The sequence below is a fragment of the Zootoca vivipara genome, chromosome 11 (genome assembly GCF_965207765.1).
Source record: "Zootoca vivipara chromosome 11, rZooViv2.hap1.1, whole genome shotgun sequence".
In the NCBI taxonomy this organism is placed as follows: Eukaryota; Metazoa; Chordata; class Lepidosauria; order Squamata; family Lacertidae; genus Zootoca; species Zootoca vivipara.
Genome location: NC_142594.1, coordinates 28,348,293 through 28,372,827, shown reverse-complemented (window position 1 = coordinate 28,372,827; position 24,535 = coordinate 28,348,293). Strand labels below are relative to the sequence as shown.

At 44.1% G+C, this 24,535-nt stretch overlaps 2 protein-coding genes across 3 annotated transcripts in view; one reads left to right on the top strand and one right to left on the bottom strand.

The window, feature by feature from the left end:
• The first annotated feature begins 455 nt into the window (after window positions 1–455).
• LOC118092123 (uncharacterized) lies at window positions 456–23,204 on the top strand. Of its 2 annotated transcripts, XM_088653995.1 has the most exons (6): window positions 521–881; window positions 7,170–7,265; window positions 8,388–8,492; window positions 9,436–9,531; window positions 19,946–20,066; window positions 23,138–23,204. In XM_088653995.1, exons 1-6 carry the CDS (start codon window positions 620–622, stop codon window positions 23,202–23,204), a joined length of 747 nt encoding a protein of 248 aa, XP_088510121.1. In that variant the 5' UTR covers window positions 521–619. The 2 variants fall into 2 exon arrangements, with proteins under 2 accessions (XP_034985780.2, XP_088510121.1); XM_035129889.3 differs by lacking the exons at window positions 19,946–20,066; window positions 23,138–23,204 and adding an exon at window positions 12,636–13,042 and having other exon boundaries at window positions 456–881.
• Window positions 22,991–24,535, bottom strand: part of VWDE (von Willebrand factor D and EGF domains) — a 47,287-nt gene continuing 45,742 nt past the window's right edge. Inside the window, exon 31 of the mRNA XM_088653996.1 lies at window positions 22,991–24,437. Coding sequence (XP_088510122.1) covers window positions 24,417–24,437 — 21 coding nt within the window. The 3' untranslated portion in view covers window positions 22,991–24,416. The remainder of the gene's footprint in view (window positions 24,438–24,535) is intronic.

Sequence of the window (24,535 nt, the reverse complement as noted above, 5' to 3'; positions counted from 1 at the left end):
CCAAGAGAGTAGGGCCCTAAGCTATAGCTTGTTTAGCTACGGAAATCCAGCACCCGCCCAGTGCCAGGTTAACCTGCTGCTGTAAATTTGCCTCTGCCCCAGGCCTTTTCCCCTTAATAATTAATTAAACAATTTATAGCCTTTAAAACTGGTGTTTTTGTGTGTGTGTGTGTTTCTGTTTGTTACGATGTTATGCTTTGTTTCCAACCGCCCTGTGATTCTTGGATGAAGGAAGGTATAGAAATCAATAATAATAATAATAATAATAATAATAATAATACAGTACTCTTGCATTGGACAAACGCTTGGATTTTGCATCAGAATATAAACTCACGTGCACAAGACAGAGCTTCCTTTCAGTGGCTCCAGCCACCCGAGGAAATATGTCGTGTAACATATATATATTTAAAAAAGTGAAAAAGAGAAGCGAGTGAAACGAGAGAGGGTCCGGGAACAGAAGGCGGGGAAGGGGAAGGAGGGAGAGAAAGAAAGAAAGGGGGGAAGCAGAAGAGGAGGAAAGTGCGGGAGTGGAGGAGGGAGCGGCAGGCAGCGCGCGCAAAGGGAGCGCAGCCGGGACCAGAGAGCGCCGCTGGGTCGCCGCGCCAGGCCAGGCCAAGCGATGGGGTGGCGCGTGGCGAGCGCTGAGCGCGTGGCGGGAATCCCGCAGGCGGCGGCGCTGTGGCTGCTCTTGGTGACCTGCGCGGGGGCGCCGCTGTTGGCGCTGGCGCAGCCGTCCAAGGTGTCTCGCGGCGTCGCCGTGCCCTTCGTCTTCGACCCGCGCGCCGTGTGCGCCAACCCGCCTTGCCAGCACGGGGGCCTGTGCATCCGGAACGGCACCTGCTTCTGCTCCAGGGGCTACGAGGGCGAGCGCTGCCAGTATGGTTGGTATAACGGGTAGAAGAGCGGGTGGGGGGGGGAAGCCCCCTTCCCGTGCAAGGTGTCGGTTGAGCTGCCCCTCTTTACCCTGGTCTTTGCTGGACCTGAGATGTATGTTTTCAGGACCCAACCACGTTCCTTTGACTACCCGTGCTAAATTTTAAATTGCTGTAATCCGCCCTGGGATCTTGCTGGGAAAGTGCTAGTAATTAAATGTAAGCCTCGTCACTCTGGCGCAGATTTGCAGCTAAACTCTCCTGCCTCTCTGCACCAGCCTTTCTTCGGGGGCTGCTCCTCCGAAGGGATGGAGGAGCGATCCTCAGGGTGGAGTAACTTTTGGGAGTTTTACTTCAAACTGCAGTCCTCTGCCTGCACGTTTACCTGGGAGAAGTGCATGGGTGTTGGTTATTCCAGATTATAAATACGCGGGAAAGGGGTTAGTGCACGTTCAGGATCGAAGGTTTGCTGCCCGATCCTAACGTTTACTTGGACGCCCCGTCGATTTCTCACTGTCATACTCTCACAGACAAGAAGTCGAGTCAAGTCCAGGAAAGCTAACACTAGTGTAAGGCTGCAATCCTGAACACAGGAGTAAAGCATCATTGGGCACAACGGGACCTTATTTTGAGTAAACATGAGTAGGATTGAGCACTACACTTCTGTTAATCTCCTAAAGATTCCTGCCACAAAGCTCATGTTTTGTGTCTGCTGTGAAAGTTAACTGCCTGGAGTTAGTCAGCATTGATTTCATTGGTGCTGCTTGCTCCCAAGAAAGTGTTTGTGGGATTGCAGTTATGAGAACAAAGAGCATTTTGGCTTCAACAATAGATTCTTCTTACTGAAAGCAAGATCTTGCTTGGCTGACAAGCCCCGCCTCAATTCTTACACTGACTGAGGTCCTTTTACAGGAATCCTTTTGTGACTGTGGAGTGGAGGAAGATGTAACCCAAGTATTCATCTGGTGGGAATAATGTGCTTGGCTGTTCCACTTGCAAATCACTTATTTTCCAGCAGTAGGGGAAATGTTTGAGCAGGGAATCTAAAAAAGAAGAAGAAATGCTGACCCTACTTTGTGCAATGTTTTTGTCCTCCTGAAAGTTCCAGATCCCAAAGAATTGGGGTGGGGAGAGAGAGAGAGATGGGGGTGGAGCACACTTCAGGGACTTTCTGTAGTCCTTTCCTAAATATTCAGCTTTTCTTCTTGTTTAAAAGTACTATAGGTCTCTAGCCCTTGTAGAAACTTGTAGAGAAACAAGGAAGAACTCAGTGACAGTATGCTCTCCCAGTTGATCCCTGTGCACCAAAGTTGTTCCTGCCTTCTGGTGTTCTGACCAATGAGTGCAAAGGCATGGGGACAGTTGACAAGTGCTGGGGCAGCTAGGGTATATTGCATGGATTGTGAATGGAGAAACCTTTTGACAAACTTTGTGGACAAACATCCAGGAGCCACTTATCAGTGGTGAGTGGAGCCTGGTGCAAAAGTAGACTTGATTTTTACCCAGAGCTTTCCAAACTGTGTGCCGCAACACGTTAGTGTGTCAGCTGCAGTGTGTAGGTGTGTCACACAAACAATCCCCATGTTCCTCCCGGGGCTGGAAAGGGTTAGTTTAACCTCTGGTTTGCTAGTAAAACCGAATTACTGTGCCATGAAATGATGCAAAACTGAATTACTGTGTCGCGAAATGATGCACGTCCAAAAAGTGTGTCACCAACTTGAAAAGTTTGGAAAGCTCTGCTCTTATCTTTGGTTGCATTCTAGCTGTGCAAATTCAGATGTTTCTACAGACACCGGCTACATCTCTCTCCATCTTCGCTGTGGCAGGCAAGAGGCATTGCCATCGTTCAAGGAAGGACATGTTCCAGACAGGCAAAAGCTCTCAAGGACGGTGTGCCCCAGAGAGAGCTTTGAGGGCCAATAGAGAGACCTAGAGGACCCACCCCTGCACCAAGTTCTTATTTCTAACGTTGCAAAATGTTTTTAAAAACTGAATTAACGTTTAATTAATTCATTTTATTTACTTTTATGGGCTGCCCAGTAACAAAAGTTCTCAGGGTGGTTTATGATGGCATATTTGTATGCTCTGGCTGTACTGTCGTGATTCCCTCCTGCTTTAGGCTTCCTCACCAAAAACCTTCAAGACCTCAGGATTCAGTCTGAGATATAGGTAAGTTGAGTAATAGCTGGAAGATAGTGAGGACATGGTGCTCTAAGCCTCAAGGCTAGATGCAAAGAAGATTAAAGGTTGCAAAGAAGATGAAGGGTAGGGTTGCCATATTTCAAACAGTGAAAATCCAGACAGAAAAGCTGTTGAGCTTTTTTCACTACATCGCAAAAAAATACTGTTTTTTTAATGAAAAACAGCACTGCCGACATGGGCTGCCATACGTCTGGATTCTCCCTGACATTTTTACCAATTTCCGCCCAGACACTGCTGCTGACTCCCAGATATACGGCAACCCTATGAATAGGCCCAGTCTGTCCCTCAAAACTCAACAATCTGTGGAGGCCATTTTGATATTTTGCCAAACGTATCCCAAGACCAGGGGTGGCCAACTCCCAAGATACTGCGATCTACTCACAGAGTTAAAAACTGGCAATGATCTACCCCTTTTGGGGGGTTCGGGTCAAAGTTGTTGAGTTTTTTCAGGGATGGGGTAAAATGTTGTGCTTTTTTTAGGGGAGCCACAGTTGTTCAGCTTCTTTGGGGGAGCCAGTGATCTACCAGTGATCCACCACAGACATCTAGTGATCTACTGGTAGATCACGATCTACCTGTTGGACATGCCTGCCCAAGACCAATGCTTGTTTGTTAATTTGTTTTGACATTTACACTCCATCTTTTATGATTTAACTCAAACTCATTGAAATTCAATTTGATTATGAATTCAATTTCAACTTAAAATTATAAATCACAGCAAAGTTCGAGCAATGCTAATACTTAAATGAAACATCAGGAAGAATGGCAGCATAAAATCAGCCATCAACAACTGACAGAAAACAACACCAATGGCTTTAACTAGAATATGCCTGCCAGAATACAGTATTGGGCAGCTGTATAAAAGTAGACACCTTTATTGATGCAGACGGTATAATGAAAGGAGATCATACCAATTAATCAGGTATAGTTGTGTCTACGGTAGAAAGCTACTTATAAGGATTATCACAAGAGGGGGTCGAATATGAAGAATCTTTTATTTGCATAATTGAATTAGGAAAAGTTCTTTGGAGAATCAAATGCATACCACTCTCTACTGTATTAGTAAAGTGAATAGTTAGCATGCAGGTACACTGGGTATTAAAAATGAGTGGGTCCCTGAAGATGGGAAGAAACAAAACCCCTCCAAGTATGCAATCATATCTTGCTTTTTTTAAAAAAGAAAGCCCAACTTTTACTTTAAAACCCGGGTTACAGAACTACTACCATCCATGGATCTCAGTGTGGTTCACAATGTAGAATCACAATATAGAAAAACAGAAAATAAATAATATAGGGGGGGAAATCATAATGAATATGTATTTATAAATAAATAAATATGTATATGCCTAATATGTACATGCATTTAATAAAGAATAATACATTTAAAAGGCCATAAACTGTTTAATTAGCACAAGGCCTGCGAGAAGAGGAATGCTTTTGTCTGGTGCCTGAAGATTTGTAACGAAGATGCTAGGAGAGGCTCCCTGGGGAAAGCATTCCACAAGTGGGGAGCCACTGCAGAGAAGGCCCCGTTCTCGTGTTGCCACCCTCTGGAGTCACCTTCATGGAGGAGGTACACAAAGAGTGGCCTCAGATGATGATCCCAGGGGCCAGGTCAGTTCATATGGGGAGAGGCAGTCCTTGAGGGACTGCAGTATTTTGTTGAACATTTGGGGGGAAAGTTTTAAAATACTAATAAATGCTTACTGCGACCTTTAAAAAATATTTCAAGGATTTAATAATAATTTTGAAAACACTACCAAATGGAGAAAAAAGAATGGTAGCAGTGGACTACTTCTGGGCAATTCTTATTGCAATGCGCTGAAATATTTTTTCTGCTCTTCTTCATTCATGAACAATGATTTAAATAATTCTTGCTCACGTACTTTTTTTGAGAAGTGTTTCTTCTTGCGATAAGCTGTTAATATTTGCCATTCATTATTTTTTGTTAAAGTGCACATCTTTTTATATTATTTTAAAAAATTGCCATTTCCTACATTTGATTTGTGTGTTCAGAGACCAGAACCGTCATTACACATTATAGACTGCTGCCAGTAAATTCCTGGTGATCACCTGAATCCCAATTTAATCCATAATGCAAGTCCAGAGGAAAACCTGAAAATGTTCTATTGAAAATTGTTTGCAGATAGCAAATACATCGAAATCGGGATCGGCTCATGAATGATTTATTAGCCAAGAACTAGCTAAACTTGTCAGATAATTTGTTTGCACAAAATCATCGAAGCAGCCGTATGCCAAAATGTGCAATTTCCCAGTTATTTATTTGTCCGTCGTGCAGGCATATCTTGTAGCTGCCACAAAGAATTCCCCTAGAATCCACAAGGAATACTGTCTTCTCAGCAGGTTTTCATTTTAAGCCCATATTTAGCATGGATGAAAACTTAAGAAAATGCTGTTTGCTGTAGGAAAACTATTCATGAAGAAGCTGATTAATCACTGAGAAAGGCTGGTGAAAGGGGTGGGATGAGGTGATGAGAAAAATGGTTGTTTGAGGACATAATCAGTTTTAACCGTAGAAAGATTTGCAGTTGGGTTGTGCAGTTCCACATGGCTTCCAACCATAAATCAAAAACTTAAGAGCTCAGATGAAGTTAGATGTGGGTTCACAGCTGCTACCAGAACTGTCCTGAATAGCCAAGCAGTCTAAGGACCCATGATATTCCCAATGGATTATTAGCATCAATAAAGCTTTAGAACAGACACCCTTAGACTACGGCCTGTGGGCCGGATACAGCCCGAAGGCCTCATTTATCCAGCCAGCGACGACCCTCGCTGCCCGCTCTTACTGGCGCGGCGCGGTTGCCCACTTCTGGGTCAGAGGAGCACCGGAAATAGCTTGCGCGCATGCACAAGCGTCATTTCCGACACATTTCCGGGTCGGAGGATGCGCACAAGCTATTTCTGGTGCTCCTGCGACCCGGAAGTGCGGCAGAAATAGCGTGTGCACACACATATGGGTGCGTGCTCCCCCGCCCTCCAGCCCGCCGCGTGAATGGCGCTGCGGGCACTGGCCCAAAGCCCAGTAAGTTTGGGGACCCCTGCTTTAGAACCAACTACAATCGTACCTTGGAAGTTGAAGCTCCTGCAGCCAATCGGAAGCTGCAGAAGTACTGGTGGATGTTCGGGTTCCAAAGAACGTTTGCAAACCGGAACAATAACTTCTGGGTTTGCAGCATTTGGGACCCAAAACGTTTGACTCGCAAGTTGTTTGAGATCCAAAGTACGACTGTAGTTCCTTTTAGATGGACCTGTTAATTGTGTATTGGCCAGATCTTTACATCTTACATAAGAAGCCATTCATTAAGCAAAACGGGCACTAAGAGAGAAGCATGCCAGAAAATAAATGATGAAATTATTAGTGTTACCAAAATGATAAACTCGCTGAATCAGGCAGAATCAACCAGGTGTTCAAGAATAAGGGGGGGTTAGTTAAGTTTATGCAGACTGAGCGCTCGCTTCTGTCAAATCTACCAGTACACCCAGCACTAACTTCAAAGGAAATTCAAGAGCTAAACCTGTCCCATCATCCTTTGACCAGTGAGTTAGGAGTGATTCATTTACAATATTTCTGTAGCCATGTTGTACTGTTCCATTTGCACCAATGTTCATCGGGATTAGCTTTTAATCAGAGTTTAAAAGCAAAGCATTTCCCATTACTGTAGCTCTTCTCTTTTGCCTCTGGTTTAGCTATTGAAGAATAGCTATTGAAGAATAGCATGACCCTTCACTTTGGAGATTGGATTTGGTTCAGGGTCGTCCTGTCACCAGTTCTTTTCATATAGCATTTGAGAGCTAATTAATACAATCAGTTGCGGTGATTGTTATCAGATGACAAGCTTTGCTTGTCTTCATTATAGCCGTTTCACAAACCAAATTAGTAGATTATATTTACCATTACTGAGTGTAAAACATGTATCCTATGAATTGCTGACTGGTCTACTGGGCCCAGGCAAATGTATGAATTAACTGGTAGGCTCCTTGAAGGAGTAGGGTGCTTTTGAGTGGACTGTTCCCAATCCCGAAGCCCAGAAATGTCTCATCTAACTTTCTTTGTCCCTTTCTTTTGGTTCATAGCAACTTGTTATCCGAAATGTAAAAATGGTGGGAAATGTCTCAGACCTGGAAAATGCAGGTGTCAGCCTGGCTATGGAGGGCGATACTGTCATAAAGGTAAGTTGAATTTAGGCAGTTTTCAAGTTGTGGCTAAGAATGGGGGAATAGTCTAAAACCATTGCACAGGTAGTCCAAAAGTTTTTGAGGGTACTAGGTTGGTCAGGACTCCAATCCAGACATGGTTTAATGAGTCTGGAACTCTTATACAGTGGTACCTCTACTTACGAATTTAATGCGTTCCGAACGCACATTCATAAGTCAGAAAAAATTGTAAGTCAAATCCCATAGGAATGCATTGGAAGGAAAAAATCGTAAGTAGAAGCAACCCTATCTAAAAATTCGTAAGTAGAAAAAATCCTATCTAAACCGCATCCAAGATGGCGGATGGAGCTCCATTCGTAAGTAGAAACATTCGTAAGTAGAGTTATTGGTAAGTAGAGGTACCACTGTATATTGAGATTAATAAAGGTAAAGGGATCCCTGACAGTCGTGGACTCTAGGGCATAGCTGCCAAGTTATCCCTTTTTTACAGGGATTTTCCCTTATGCTGAATAGGCTTCCTCGCGAGAAAAGGGAAAACTTGGCAGCTATGCTCTAGGGTTATGGCGCTCATCTCGCTTTACTGGCCGAGGGAGCCAACATACAGCTTTCAGGTCACTAAGAGGCTTATGGTGAACCAGAGCAGCGCTCGGAAATGTCATTTACCTTCCCGCTGTAGTGGTACCTATTTATCTACTTGCACTTTGACGTGCTTTCAAACTGCTAGGTGGGCAGGAGCTGGGACCGAGCAACGGGAGCTCACCCCATCACGGGGATTCGAACCGCCGACCTTCTGATCGGCAAGCCCTAGGCTCATTGGTTTAGACCACAGTGCCACCCATGTCCCATTGAGATTAATATTTGGTTACTATTTGCATTTTGGGGGTGGGTGGGTTCTGGATCTGTCTTGCAGTCACTTTGAGTGCTTCATTTTGAGGCAGAAAGTCAGGATAGCAACGTTTTCCATAAATAACAATAAGCATATATAATGTTACCGTAAACAAATGAGCATGAAATTTCCACCTATGCCTCAACTCTATTCTAGAATTGATGCTTGGAAGAGGCAACATTTATGCAGTAAAACACCCTTGCTATAATGCTCTTCTTGGCTTGCTTTGTCTCTCTGCTGTTTCCTTCCAGTAAGCTGCGAGGGAGGGTGTCAAAACGGTGGCGAGTGCATCTCGGTCAACGGGCTGGTAAAGTGCCTTTGTGCTTCTGGCTGGACAGGATCAAGATGCCAAGAAGGTAAAAATCTCCACTTCTTTAGTTATTGCATTTCAGTCCCACTCTTCTTTCAACTTGGAGTTTTCCCCATTTTATTGTTGAAACGATCAGTATAAATAGATTAGGCAGAGAGAGAGAGAGAGAGAGAGAGAGAGAGAGAGAGAGAGAGAGAGAGAGAGAGAGAGAGACCAGATTTGTTCAGGGTTGCTCAGTAACTTTTATGGCTGAGTGGGGATCTGAATTCAGGTCTCCTGTTCCAAGCTGAACTTTTCCCACTACGGTACGCTAGTTATCTTATGCCTGACAGAGGACAGGAGAGAAGATCTCAACTGGTGCTTGGATGCAGTTCATTAAAATATACCCAATGTTTCAGGGGCAATTCCATTTACATGATTCTGCACGGAGGGGTTCCTCCTACTCTTTCTCCCCCCAAAAAACACCACTGTCAGAGCTAACAGTTTACCTTTTGTTCAAGAGGTAACTGTTTCTGAGAATGACAGCTAAAGCTGCTGCTCGCAATCTGTCAGTTTCATGCAAGGGTCACTTTTAATGATGCTAGTGTTTTGTTCTGGTTTGAGGGAGGAAATATTCCCCCCCCCCAATAAACCAGGGATGCTTAACCTATGGGCTTCTGGATGTTGCAGAACTACAACTCCCATCAGCCTCACCCAGCATAGTGAATGGGCACAGGTGATGAGAGTTGTGGTTTGGCAACATCTGTAAGACCCCTGCTTTAAACATTCTCTAATCCTCTACAGTGGGGATGGGGAATCCCATCATCATCCCTTCAGATGTCGATGGACTAGAGTTCCCATCATCCTTGACCATTGGCCATGTTGGCTGGGGCTGATGGAAGTTGGACTCCAGCAACATCTGGAGGACCATATGTGTACCCCACCTCCCGCCATCCCCAGCTCTACAGTATAATATTGAGAGGCCGAGGCTTATTGTTCTTTCCTTGCAGCGGTTTGTCCTCAGGGATGTCGGAATGGAGCAACTTGCGTCGCTCCTGGAATCTGCAGCTGTGCAACTGGCTGGGTCGGCGGGGCCTGTCATTTAGGTGAGTTACGTATCTTTTAGAGGAACTTGCAAGCCTCTTGAATGAAACGCCTAAAAGCTGAAATGATCATCGTAACACCCGCAAGAGCTACAAAGCCTTTGCGGAGGCGTACTAACTGCACCCAGCTTCCCACCCTCCTTTCCTATCTCGTGCGTGTACTATCCCCTCATCTAAATAAGAACAGATCAATGCAGATAGGAAATATTGCATGAGTTATTAATTTTGTATTGGGATATAGCTGACCTGAGCAGTTACTGGTGTGTAGTTGGCAGTTCATTAACTGTACCTGCCTTCGGTCACTGGCTCTTTCATGGCTGCCCCATGCAAGATTGACTGAAATGAATGAGACAGCAGCGATGTAAAGATAGATTGCTGGTTTTTCATTGTTAGGCAAGTCCGACTGAAATTTATGGAAAGTGAATAGTAGTAGGAATGATGATGATCATTGTACCTTAGTAGTAATGATAATAATAATTTTTGTGCTTCATCTAATGCGGTCTGTTCTATATGAAACCTGCAATCTAATCTAACTTCAAATTTCATTGGGTAAATACCACTCAGATGCTGATATTGCTGAAAGTTGGGATAAAATAGACAATACTGATGCTCCAGAAGTGAGTTTCACAGTACAGCAACCTCTAGGATTTCTTTTTTCAGTTCAGCAGGGCTTTAAAAAGAAGGGGAAGAGTCTTCCTCTTCCCTAAAGACAGACAAAAATAGTCTATCCATAGCTGCTGCAGGCTCGAAGTGGAAAGCATGCTATCCTCTTAATGCAATGGTTTGCAAATGGTGGTGGGTCAAGGCAGTGATAGATGTCAAGTGGGCGGGTCACTAAACTGAGTAGCGAGTGCCAAGCATGAAGCAATGTAAGTGGATAAGAGAGTATCTTAAAAGCAGCTTCTGGGATCCTTCAGCTAAAGGATATAAGTGACTGTCAAGTATGTCTGTTCCTGGAGCTGTGTTTGTCTAGGTCAGTGGCTGCAATCTAGTAGTGCGTTCTGAATTAAGGCAATGCTGGATGGATTGGGTACAGAAGCTTCCAGGCAGGACTTTTCTTTAGGCAGAAAGTCAGCTGAATTGAATTGTGCTGCCATCTGTCTTTCCTTGAGGCTACTCTTACAACAAATGACTGAGACTAACTATATAGGAGTGACTGTGAGGACCATAAACCTCATGTGTTTACTGTACCTCTAATTCTCAAATACACCATCAAGTTCTGTTGGGGCATCATTCTCTTTTAGTGCTTGCATGGCCATGCGCGCTTTCAGAACTACCAGTGGCAACTTCTTGCTTTTCTTGCTTCTAATATGGGGGAGGGCTGCTTTCGAGAGATGGCCCTTGAACTGAGTTCCCTGTGAAGTAGTGATTAGCTCCTTCCCTTTTGAGTCTCTGGATTAATCTTATAGGTTAATCCTCTTGAAATGAATAATCATTGCAATAGCAGTATGTTGAAGTAACAGGCATAGAAATACATGCAAAACAGTAGGTGCTGCTAGAATGGCTCTGCAAAGGAGCATTTTATTCTGGTTGCTTTTATTAGGAACCCACACAAACCACCATCGCTGGCTAAATAACTTGTAATTTGCTTCTCTCACCTGCAATGGTGCAGACCGGGAAACTGCTTTAAAGTTCCAGAACACCCATGTGGGTTATTTATTTTTCTATTCGTTTTATGAGTCACTTCTCAACAAGTTGTCTCCAAAGCATCTTGCACTATTGAAGAAGTTGGAAACAATAATGAGTGATAAAACAATAATCAACAGTAATGTAAACAACACGCAGAAGTGAAAATTAATAATGGACTGTCAATAAAAATGCAAATCTAATAGAAGGCAGAAAACAATTTAGCTTTGGTAAAAAGAAAAAAGTCGACACAGTGTGTAAATGATGATAATGTTTAGCTTTACAGACCTGTCTATGGAGTTTGTTCAAAAGATAAGGCGTCACCACTGAAAAGGCCCTCTTTTTTATTGCCATCCAATCTCTAAAGATTAGGAGCAACTGAAGAAGGGTCTCAGAAGATCTCAAGGGTCAGGCAGGTTCATAGAGAGAAGGTGGTCCCTTATGTATTCTGATCCAAAGCAGTTGAGGGCTTTAAAGGTCATGAATTGTGCTTGAAAACAGACCAACAGATGCCCAAAGGAGATCTCATTGTAGGGCAAAAAGTATGTTCCAATTGGCATTTCGTAGTTAGCGATTTATCTGTGCTCTGAACTAGTTGACGTTTCGGAACCGTCTTTAAAGACAAACCATACAAGCACATGCCCTCACCCAGAAGATTCATGTAGATTTGTAGATAAATACTTTGGGGGACAAAACAGAAAACTGAGGAACACTAGCACAAGTGCCATGGTGCTGAGCAATCGTCCCCAACATTACCATCAGAGGCCTATAAGCAAGATCAGAGTAGAACCATAAGGAACATGGACAAAATTCTTGGACCTTTTATTTTATTTTATGGTAATTTAAAATCTATAAAACTAGCAAAGACAAAAAGGCACAAGCTCTTTAAATTTGACTTCATGAAAACTGCAGCTGTGGGCACCCTGTAGCAACAACAGCTGACAACAGATCGTCCTGCTCAGGCCTAAACTTTGTACTTGCATGGAATTGTCATAGTCCTGCCAAACCATGTTTCCCTTTCAAACTAGTTTGTAAACTCATGGGCAGGGTGGGTGGGATTTAAACAAGGCGTAGGTTTTGAAATCACAAGACATTTCCCCATTTGAATTATCTTTAAATCAAGATATTCGTTTCTCCAAGTATAAGATTTAACAAAATTCCAACACTATAAGGATGAATGGCAGGCACGGATACTGTAGTTCTGCTGTATTTTACTGAAATTTTCTTCGTTGTGCTGTTGTATTGTGAGGGGAATAGTGTTTGTATGAGGTACGTTTTTTCTTTACATTGCAAAGTAGTCGAAGCAAAATACCAAGTATGGTTGATACTTGGCCAATACATTATTCTGTTCTGTTCTGTTCTGTTCTATTCTTAGGGATAATTGTGATAATTCAATAAAATGCTATGTATCAAATGTGGCTAATGAGATGAAATCTGTGCTGTGTAACTGATGTGAGTTTTGGACTCCCCTCCCCCCCCAGCATTGTGTAGGTTGCCATGTCACCATGGAGGCAAATGCATCGCTCCAGATGTGTGCAGATGTCGTTCACCATACTCTGGTTTGCAGTGTACAAAGAAAATGAAGCAGTGAAACAGCCTACTCTGAAGACGAGCTCCTTTTATTTTAATGAATAAACATTGGGAGAAAGGAGAAAATTTGCATTATGCTAGCCGGTCCATACATAGGATTTTAAAGTCTTGATTATATATTAAATGAAAGCTCTCCTATACTGAAGGGTGTATGTATGACAATATCAAAGCAGTTGAATGTGTATCAAAATATATGTGAGTGGGGATAATTTGGAAGCATGTGGATACCTGATGTTTCATTTTAGCACATGTAATATTGAATATTTTTTACTGAATAAAGCATTGCCCCCTGCCAAAAAACCTCCTCCTCTTGCTGTTTCATTGACTTCCACAAATAGAATTTGTTTTCCCATGTAATGAATATAATCTTGGTTTTGAAAGCTCTTTGATCTAGTATGAGAAATCGCTGGGCAGAAGCAAAGAATCAAATGTGGATCTTGCTGGACAGAAGCAAGCATGTACTCAGGGCTTGGATGCCTATAGCCAGCAGTTGGGGCTGCACATGTGGTTCTTGAGGAAGCCTGTGCACACACTCTGGCACTTATGCAGCCCCCAGCACTAAAGTGTGGTCAGTTCACCTGATCTATTAGCTTGTGGTGCAGATAGGAATAACACATGGGCACCCTTCGCCTGGACGGTTATTTCTCTGCATAGCTAGTCGCACACGTTTTCTTCTATGCGACTATTGCTGGGTTGGGGACAAGACCTCCAAGGAAAAGTAGCTGCTGTAAATATATTTCCTATTTAGTGCTTTCCTCTGTATATATATAAAAAAACCCTAGCAGTCACAAGAGAGAAAGCATTTCTCCCCCCCCCCCCAAAAAAAATCCCTTTTAGTTGTAAAGTTGAGGCAGTAATCGGAATGTGCATGCGTTCAGAAATCTTATTCTGAAGTTGCCACGGTGCTAGACAAACATTAATTTCATGGTTCTTTAATTAAAAGCATGGTTGCTTTGCCAACGGCAGGCAAATGTTGGCCTCTTGCAAGGTCAGTGAATTTCTGTAGTTTTGGATTTTAAAAAATTGCTTGAAAACAGCTCCATCTGCTGGCCGTTAGGGGTTTTTCCCCCCTTCCCTCCAACTTTGTCCATTCCCCTCTGAACCTTCCATGTAATTTTACTATTCAGCATCAGTTCTCTTAAGTCTAGTCTGACACAGCAGCACATAGAATCCATGTCTTAAAGGATAAAATCACAAAGGCTGTGTTAACACAGAGCCTATGTCATAGCATTTACATTTGAAATGGACAGAGTCTGTGCCAAAACTAAATTTAGTTAATTGCTGTAAAGATAAAGGTACCCCTGACAGTTAAGTCCAGTCGTGAACGACTCTGGGGTTGCGGTGCTCATCTCGCTTTACTGGTCGAGGGAGCCGGCATTTGTCCGCAGACAGTTTTTCCGGGTCATGTGACCAGCATGACTAAGCCGCTTCTGGCGAACCAGAGCAGTGCACGGAAAAGCCATTTACCTTCCTGCCGGAGTGGTACCTATTTATCTACTTGCACTTTGACGTGCTTTCAAACGGCTAGGTGGGCAGGAGCTGGGACCGAGCAACGGGAGCTCACCCCATCACGGGGATTCGAACCGCCGACCTTCTGATCAGCAAGCCCTGTGGTTTAGACCACAGCACCACCCGCGTCCAGTTAATTGCTGTAGTAGTCCCTTTTATATATAAAGGTTTTACTATGGTCAGTACAGTGGTACTTCTACTTACGAATTTAATGCGTTCCGAACGCACATTTGTAAGTCGAAAAAAATTGTAAGTCGAATCCCATAGGAATGCATTGGGAGAAAAAATTCGTAAGTCGAAGCAACCCTATCTAAAAAATCGTAAGTAGAAAAAATCCTATCTAAACCACATCCAAGATGGCGGACGGAGCTCCATTCGTAAGTAGAAACATTCGTAAGTAGAGTTATTCATAAGTAGAGGTACCACTGTATGGGGAATTTTCTCTCTCTCATTAGGCTGCATTTAAGATTCTGTCTGGGTAAATGAATCACTGCAAAAACTGCTGGCTGCAGTCTAAATGTGTTTGTGTGTGTTGTAGATTGAGGTATAATTATATTGATTTAAAGTGGTAGATAAGAACAAAGCCTAATTACACGAATTGGCTTTAGCTGCAAATAGTTGTTTGTGCTCCTTGCTGCAAAAGATAGCCTCTTCTGCCTCATTTGCCATAAAAGCTACAAAGCTGTTGGTAAAATAATAATAATGACACTGGGTTACACCTATTGCTGCTGGGCCAAAAGACCTGAAATCAGCATCTCTTGTGGCAACAAGAGTCAATATTGTTGGGCACCTGCCAAAACTCATATTGACATCTTAGGAGGAGAGTGGCTTCTTCTTAGCAAGCAACAGGCCTCTATCGTTGCTCACTACTGAGCTGTTGAAACAGTATTTAAGCGTAACATAAGGAGTTTATTTATTTTGAGAGAGAAATCCCTACTTTTTCAACTTTTAATTATGGCTCCAGATGAGCACTGTAACCTGGTGAGCTGGTTTAGAGTAAAGGGTATGAAAGATATAAAGATAAGACTCTTGCCAAGTGGCACCCAGAGAAACAAAATGTGCAAGCAACAGCATGATGAAGCCTACGGGTTTTATATTAGTGCTACCAATCACTCCTGGTCACTCACAGCATTCTTGCTCAGATTTGAGGGGAGGGGCAATGGTGAAGCACAAGAAGATGTCCTCTCCCCCATTTCACACACAGAAGCCAACTAGACTGGGCAGATGGATCTTACTTCAGCAGTGGCAAGAGGACAGCATCCTCCTCTTGGCAGTTGGCCATAGCTGCCAAGTTCTCCCTTTTTTTAAGGGAAATTCCCTTATGCTGAATAGGCTTCCTCGCGAGAAAAGGGAAAACTTGGCAGCTATGCAGTTGGCTAGATTAGGATGCACAAGCTGGGCTGTGTAGATATACCTGCTGCTCTGTCCTCCAGCATCCGGAAGCATTCTGCCTAAGGGTAGGACCAACTTGGGGGCTACTGAGGGCATCTTGCCCAACCTCCCCCAAATAATCTCTCATCAACCCCTTTTGCAGCAGAGGGGGGAAACGATTGCACGATGCAGAGAAAGAAAGAAGTGTTTCTTCTGGAGCGCGAGTCCATCCAATGAAACTATGAGTGTTGGAAATTTCAGGATGCATAAAAGAAACTGAAGAATTTGCACAATTCATAGTTAAAATTGTAGAATTTCCTCCTGCATGAGGTGATGGGAGCCATCAGTCTGAATGGTTTAAAAGAGGACCAGACAAATTAGTGGATAATAAAGCTATCCATAGCTACTAGGCACGCTGACTATGGTTTCCCTCTGCTGTTGGTAGTACAGGCAGCGACTGGCACATCCAAATGATGTGTTATTGCGCATGTGCACAGAGCACCGAACCCAGAAGTAACCCCAGAATGTCATAAAGATGTCACGGAAAAGAGTGGTGTGGGCTTACACGTGCTCCATTGATGCACATGAGGGTCCAGAATGTAACCCTTGTGCAAAACAAGGAATGCCTCTATGTCTTGAACTACCAGTTGCTGGGAATCACATGTGTGGAGAGTGCACTAGCAGGCATCTATCTGGTTGGCCGTTGTGAGATAAGACTATATGGCCTTATGTTCTTGTTTTTTATGCTAATGTTTTTGTTAGGAACTTTGATCTGATTGAGCAGGGCTCGTATGTACAGCGGTGTGGATCGATACTGCTAAGGTAATGTAGTGCCAGGTCCAAGTGTTAGCACTCATGATTTGAATCCTTACACCTTTTGAGTTGCAATCTGAAGGCAGAGGCTCATGTGACTCAATTTTAATAGACAAGGAGAAATTCAAAATTACTCCACACTTTTGTAGCTTAACTTGGAATTGAAGTGGGGCTGGGATCATGTCTTTTGTTTCAGACATCCCTTAGGCTTGCACATTTGTCGTGTCTTTATATTCCGATGATAGCAACATAGCCTCCAGCCTTCCGCAGTGGCGCTCATAGAGTGTCAAACTTGCTCTAGTGAGATTTCCAGGCTAAAGTCACCTCTGTAGGAAGACTATGTCAAGTTACTACAATGAAATGATAAAAGAAAGTTACAGATGCAAGTCATGCAAACCAATTGTGCCTAGAAATGTGTCTGGAAAATCAGGCATATTTTTATGAAGTAACGCTTTAAACCATTTATCAGGGGAGGGGGACGTTTTCAGCATTGTAACATGTCTGATAACAAACACTCTCTATTGATCTTAAACTTTTAGAATTGTAATGTACATGGTTTACAATGTTGTAAATGGATTAAAGGGGTGGTGGTGTTGTTTTTTGGATGTGCTGTAGATCCCTTTTCTTGCAGGTGGCCAGATGGAGGTCTTCACCTCTGGCATATTGCTTCCTCTAAGTGAGGATGGGGTCAGGCTCTGACTTCATCTGAATCTTGTGCTCAGTGTGAAGCAGATAATTGGTGCCAACTGCAAATCCCACTTGTGTTACGGACTGACTCAACTCAGAAGTAGTCAACCCCAGCAAGACCAGCAGTTGCCACCCAATTTAAAAGCTGCTGAATATAAGCCTTCCTTTCCAATAATAATAATAATAAATCAAAATATAAAACCACAAAATACATAATCAAAATAAAAACAACAACCCAATAACCCTCCCCCCAAAACAACCCCACATTTTAAAAGGGCCTAGAATGTCAATCAAATCAACCAAAGGCCCAGTTTAAAAGGTGTATAATGAAGGTGCCTAAAGATGTATAATGAAGGCACCAGGTGAACTTCTCTGGGGAGAGCATTCCACAGACGGGGAGCCACTGCAGAGAAGGTCTGTTCTCATGATGCCACCCTCCAGACTTCTTGAGGAGGAAGCACACGAATAAGGACCTCAGAAGATGATCTCAGGGTCCTGGTAACTTCATAAGGAAAGAAGCGGTCCTTGAGGGATTGCGGTCCTGAGCCGTTTAAGGCTTTATAGGTCAAAACCAGCACTTTTAATTGGGCCTGGAAACTAATTGGTTGCCAGTGTAGTCAGACCAGGATTGGTGTAATATGTTCAAACCAGTGAGCAACCTGGCCGCTGAATTCTGCACTAGCTGAAGTTTCCAAACAATCTTCAGAGGCAGCCCTGAATAGAACACATTGCAGTAAACTAACCTTGAGGTTACCAGAGCATAGACAACAGTAGTTAAGCTATCCCTGTCCAGATAGGGGCATAGCTGAGCCACCAGCCAAAGCTGATTGAAGGCACTCTGGGCCACTGAGGCCACCTGAGCCCCGAGCGACAGCAAAGGATCCAGGAGTACCCCCAAGCTACGAACCTCCTTCAGAGGAAGTGTAACCCCATCAAGCAGGCGATCTCCCACCCATCTGGTCTAGGGAACCACCCACTAACAGTGTCTCAGTCTTATCTGGATTGAGTTTCAGTTTGTTGGCTCTCATCCAGTCTATTACCAAGGCAAGACACTGGTCCAGCACTTCCACTGCATCACCTGCCGATGTAAAGGAGAAACAGAGCTGAGTGTCATCAGCATACTGCTGACAATGTACTCCGAACCTCCGGATAACCCCACCCAGCGGTTTCATGTAGATATTAAACAATGTGGGGATAGGACTGAGCCCTGCGGAACCCCACATTGAAGCACTCCCCAAGCAACACCCTCTGGGAATGACCATCCAAGTAGGACTGGAACCACCACAAAGCGGTGCCACCACCCGTAGTTCAGACAGTCGCTCCAGAAGGATACCATGGTTGATGGTATTGAAAGCCTCTGAGAGGTCGAGGAGAAGTAACAGGGACGTGTTTCCCTTGTCTCTCTCTCTTGAGAAGACGCCATACAGGGCATCCAAAGCAGTTCCTGTGCCAAAACTGGACCTAAACCCCGATTGAAATGGATCCAGAAAATCAGTTTCTTCCAAAAGTGCCTGGATCTGGTCTGCGACCACTCACTCCAGAACCTTGCTCAGGAAAGGGAGATTAGCAACTGGCCAGTAGTTAGTTAGATTTTCCAAATCCAGGGAAGGTTTCTTAAGGAGTGGCTTTACCGCTGCCTCCTTCAAACAGGCAGGGTCCACTTCCTCTCGTAAAGAGGCATTGACCATCTCCCTGGTCCAGCCAGCTGTTCCCTCCCTGCTGTTTTTATCAGCCAAGAGGGGCAAGGGTCTAGAGCACAAGCCCTGACCGATCCGTGCACCTTGTCCACATCCTTGAGCCTTACCGACTGAGCCTTTCCTTGGAACAATCAGGAGTGCAGTCCCAATTATTCCTTTGCAGCCACACATTTACCTGTTCCATGTGACAGGTGTAGGTCAGGTGGTTCTGGCTTGGGCAAAGCAGCTTCCCTAGCCACCCTTGCTTAGGCCTAATTTCTGCCTCAAAGTCTTATTGTGCATTCTAAATGCTGCCTTCAAGATGCACACAAGACTTCAACAAAGTTAGATGATTTTAATAATAATAAATCTCCAAGATGACCAGCAGTCAGTCTTTTTTCTCCAGGATGGTACCTCCTCCTGGTTGGAAGAAAGGTTGAATGGTGTCTTCACCAGGGAAGGAGAACCCAGGATGCAGAGTCTTTATGTAGCTCTGTTAAATTCCAGCTTCTGTAACGAAAAAAGCTCCCTTACTCCTCCGTCCCTCATGACAGCAAATTAGAAACTTGTGAAGCTGCCATTGGTCTACCTAGCTCAGTACTGTCATGACAATGCCTGGCAGTGGCTCTCTGTGATTTCAGAAAGGACAGTCTCAGATTTATACCTGGAGATATTAGAACCTTATGTTCCACCACTGAGCTACATCCCATCATGTCAAGTCTGGAGGTTTGACGTGACCCATCTTCTGCGCAGACATATAGAGCACAACACCACTTCAATGTCAATTTCACACCTTCTCCCCACTCTGTCCTGGGCTCCAGAATAGCTCCAGAAGCCTTTTCAAAAGATAAAAGCCAAGGTTGGACTAGCATTATCTCCAAAGCCTGGAATCACAAAAGCTACAAAAAAGTGAATAAAATCTCTGGTAGTACTGCAGAAATGGCAAAGTCCATCTCAGGCACAAAGTTCAGGAAGAGGAGGAAAGGTTCAGCCTGCAGTCTCTAATTGAGAGTCTCAATGCCCTGAAGGCTAGAGTCACTGCTTCAGTTAAGGAGCTGCCCAGGAATTGGCCTAAGGGAATTGCTGGGAGGGAACAGAGAGTCTGGCTAATTGGATATGATGAAGGTATGCTCTTTGATTTAAAGCTTCAGGGGAAAGCAGCAGCAGCAGCATCCCTTTTGAAGAAAGAAGATACCAAATAGTCCTTACATCATCAGTCATGTCCTTCCCCACCATTTCATCAACAGACAAACTGCATTCTTCAGGGTAACTGCCATCGCTCCCATCAGAGAGGAACATTTCACCGAATGTTAAAGCCATCACAAATATTATGGAACAAACCAGAGCTGGAAATAAATTACATCTATCCTTCTCACCGTCTTTAAAGTGGAATTCTGTGTTTCCACATTCCCTAGCACAACAGGTGCTTCTCTTATGCAACCCAAGGCAATTTCCATCACTTGTTTGCCCATGGGACTCCAGAGAGCCCACGTTTGAGTTTCGTAATCTCTCAATAGCATAACAAATCTTCCACAAGGCAGAAAGGAGATGCTGAGCATGACATGTCCCCCAAAGACTCATCATGAGCTTGACTTAGATGGCTGAATCAGAACTATAGTCTATCATTTTGTCTCGTCCTATGTGTGGCCAACCAGACACCTATGAGAAGCTCACAAGGAAAGCAGGACATGAGCTCAATTTGGATAGCCCCATTGGTTAGAGCGTGGTACTGATAATGCCAAGGTTGCAGGTTTGATCCCCACAAAGGACAGCTGCATATTCCTGCATTGCAGGGAGATGGATTAGATGATCCCAAGGGTTCCTTCTAACTCTGTGATTCTATGAACATACAGTAGTCTACCTTCCCACTCATGTTTTCCAGCAGCTAATAAATATTGGAGGTAATATCTAGCCAATGTTACGAGTAGCCATCGATAGTCTTATCCTCCATATGTGGCAGGTGATGTGTCTGTGGTTTTAAGGACATAAGGAGAACCTGCTGGATCAGGCCAATGGCCCAACTAGTTCAGCATCATCACAGTGGCCAACCAAACTCCTAAGGGTAGCTTGCAAGCTGGACCCAAGTACTCTTTCCTCCTGCCGTTTCCAGCAACTGGGAATCAGTTTTGTTGTGTTGTTCGCTTTTCTTGCTTGCCATTTTAATACAGTATGCTTCATGAAGCCTGGTGTAAGCATAAAATTGTAATGAGTGTGTGTGTGTGTGTGTTGGGGTGAGAGCTCTGTGCAGGCTTGGCAACTGTTGCCAAGGAGATCAGAATGCTAGGAGAGTGATAGTTGGAGGGCATTTTTAGTAAGAGTGCAGCTGTTGGGAGGGGGAGAAACGAAGTACAGTGGAACCTTGGTTTATGAACACCTCGGTTTACGAATTTTCGGTTTACGAACGCCGCGGACCCATCTGGAACGGATTAATTCACTTTCCATTACTTTCAAAGGGAAAGTTCGCTTCAGTTTATGAACGCTTCAGTTTATGAACAGACTTCCGGAACTAATTGTGTTCATAAGCCGAGGTACCACTGTAATGATAAATGAGGGAAAATAAATAGCTGTTTGGAGTTTGTGGAGGACATCTTTGGTGGCGACTGAACAGACGACTCCACAGCATCAAAACAGACTTGAAAAGTGGAGTGGGGGAGACTGCAGTGCCGACTCATCTCTCCAGAAAATAATTATGTTGGGGGAAGATTTACCAAAGTGTTTGTGTAGGCTTTCAAACTCCCTTCCCAGATGGCAAACTGAGAGTGTGGCCTGTCACAAGTCTTTTGGTGTCACCAACAAGATCTGGGAATGAGGAATCGGAAGCAGAGACAAACATGGAAGCTGGAGAGGACCAAGGCCCTGTTCAATCTAAGCATCTCCAGGGAAGGTTGAGATGGACTTCTGTCTGAAACTCTTTGATGGCAAACTTAACTGGTGTGACTCATGCTGCCAACCCATGGAAATTCCTCAGTTGTTCCCTGTTTGTTATCTAATGACTCTCATGCCCATCCTAGATTTCAGTGAAATCCCACTTCCAAATTCAGGTTTATGTCTGCTGCTACAGCTGGGTGCCCTTTGTAGTCCCAAGGTGTTCAGCTTTCGGGAACACGAGCTGAAGGCTGCTCCAAGCTGTTTTTCTTCTTATGCCTCAACCTCACAAATAAAGCTGCAGGAGCCCTGATTCTTCTGGAAGACTTTAGCTCAGACATCCCCAAAGTTTGGCCCTCCAGATGTTTTGGACTACAATTCCCATCTTCCCCAACCACTGGTCCTGTTAGCTAGGGATCATGGGAGTTGTAGGCCAAAACATCTGGAGGGCTGCAGTTTGGGGATGCCTGCTTTAGCTCATGGGCAGCTATGATGCTGAAACATCTGCATGGCACTATATCAGCTACCCCCGCTTTATTTAAGTTCTCTTCCTTGCCTCTTGTTCTCTGTCCCATAATAACCTCTGCACTGTTTGATATTTTCTCCAGGTATAGTCGGGCTTCCTTGGCCAAAAGGCACCAACCAGTCAGTGTCTTTCTAAATGCTCAATTTCCATTTTAAACTATAATAGGGGAACTCAAATACTTAAAAGGGAGAAAACTTTAAGAGGGTGGGAAGCCAGCGCCTCCTCTCAAGGACTGTGGTGGATGAAGGAATCCCATGACTTGAAAGACACAGTTGGTGGTAGTCTCCATTTGAGTTTAAGAATCTAGCCCCTGGTTTCGCTCAACAACCTAAAAGTAATACAGATTAATACCCTAGCCCATTCGTGATAATGTACTTCAGTGAAAATCCAGTTGTTCATTTCTCTTTGTTCAGTCTGACAGGAAGATCATTCTCCTATTTCAACTCCCTCACGTCTTTCTCTTTCACACTCCCCCAATCTTGCTCCCATTTTCCTCTCCTTTGGTTGGAGCATGTAGTGTGTGGCACATGAACTTTGCCTGCTTTTTATCTGTCCTTCCATAAACAAGGTGGGTCTCTAGGACTTCTCCACAAAGCGATTCTCCACCTCTAGCCCCTTCTATTTCCACAACGTGGGATGGATAAACATGCAACTTTTAACCATTTTACTCTCCTACATCAGCACTTCAAGCCTCAAAGCCTTTTTTTATTTCTTGTAAATTGGCCAATTACTTCTGTATAAGTATTCTAATTATGACAGCAGTGTGATTACTTCCAATTCTCTGAAGCAAGCACTCCCACTGGCATTCAGGGGTCATTGTTAAGACTCCCTAGTGCAAGTGGCATAATGGGGTCTACTGCAGTAGCAGCTATGATGTGCAACCAGCTGCAGAAAGGATCTCCGTAGGGGTGCTAATTCTCCTAAACTGGCATTTCTGTGACTACAGGTTCTTCTTGGGCATTTGCCAACCTGGTGACACCAACAACAAGCAGCAGGTCCTGCCAGGGCCCTGAAACAGCTTCCCAAGAATGCCAGCTGCTGCTCTTTGGGCAATGGACTAATAATAATTAGAAACAACATGCTATTCACTGGATCTGTGTACATGCGACATGTAGCCAAAAGTCCACAGCATGCTGAGCATCTCTGGGTCGAGCTGGTCCTTTTGTATGTGGGCGAGTTGATCTTTAATTTTCAGCCTCAGCAAAAGTCCATCGCATACAAATATGGAATTCTCCTGGCTCACAGAGTATGGAGCAAATTTATAGTGCTGGCATGTTACCGTACATATGAGGGGATGTATAAACCATTCCAGAGTTTCAAATTCATATTGTCTCCAAATGCTCATTTTCCAGTCAGTTGCAGTAAACAGATGGCTTAAAGTGGCACAATTGAAACCTACGCCATACATATTGGTAGCGTCGTATTCCACGACTGAACTGGCAGAGGCACCTCACAAATTGCAAGTCAGGATCCCAAGCAATATTAGGCACAAGTTTCTTTTCTAAAACTTGCTCCCTCCAGCTACCATGGATTATTTGCCTTATCCAAGTATTTATTACACAAATTTAAACCTGCCATAACCTAGTTCTGAGGCACCATGACAAACATGTAATTGATGGTGTATTATGCCTGATTTGGATATTTTAGCTGTTTTGCAAAAATTAATCTCATTGGTTTTCAAAACCATACTGAGACGGATTCTTTGCTGTAACAAACTCGGGGGGTACTCCAGCCAGAGTAGCAGTGTGATTGCCAGTCAATCGGGGCATTTGCTGCTATTCTGAGCATGCTGCAACTTACTCAGCCATTTGTGGTTAAGGTAAAGCCTGGTCCGACCTCACCTGGAAGTATCTAGCAGCCCAGTCCCCCTTGGATCCCACATTTGATGCCACTATCTTTCTGCTGCAGAGAGTCTGCGCACCACAGCCATGGGGAGAAGCAGGCCACTGGGTGCTTCGAGGTGAGCCCTAAACAGGCTTCTGCTTAATGTGATTGGCTGGGAAGGTTGCAGCATGCTTGGCAAAGCAGCGTTGTGCCCTACACAGAGGCAGCCTGGTGGGGATGGGAAGAACTTCAACGCATTTGTACGAAGAACAACTCTGCACTCTGCATGTGGAAGGGGCCAGATTCTGCCACTCATGTAACATTGTCTTGAGTGATCCTCTCCACACCTGAGATGGCTGGCATCCATGCAGCACATTGTGTGATCCAGAGACATTTGTTCTTCACGCGTGACGTCCTTGTACCTTGAAACATAAGCAGCAAAAAGATCGGCAAATTAGGATGCAGCTCAATGTCTCCCTGAACAAATCTCTTCCATCTTTCAAAAGCACTGAGTATTTGT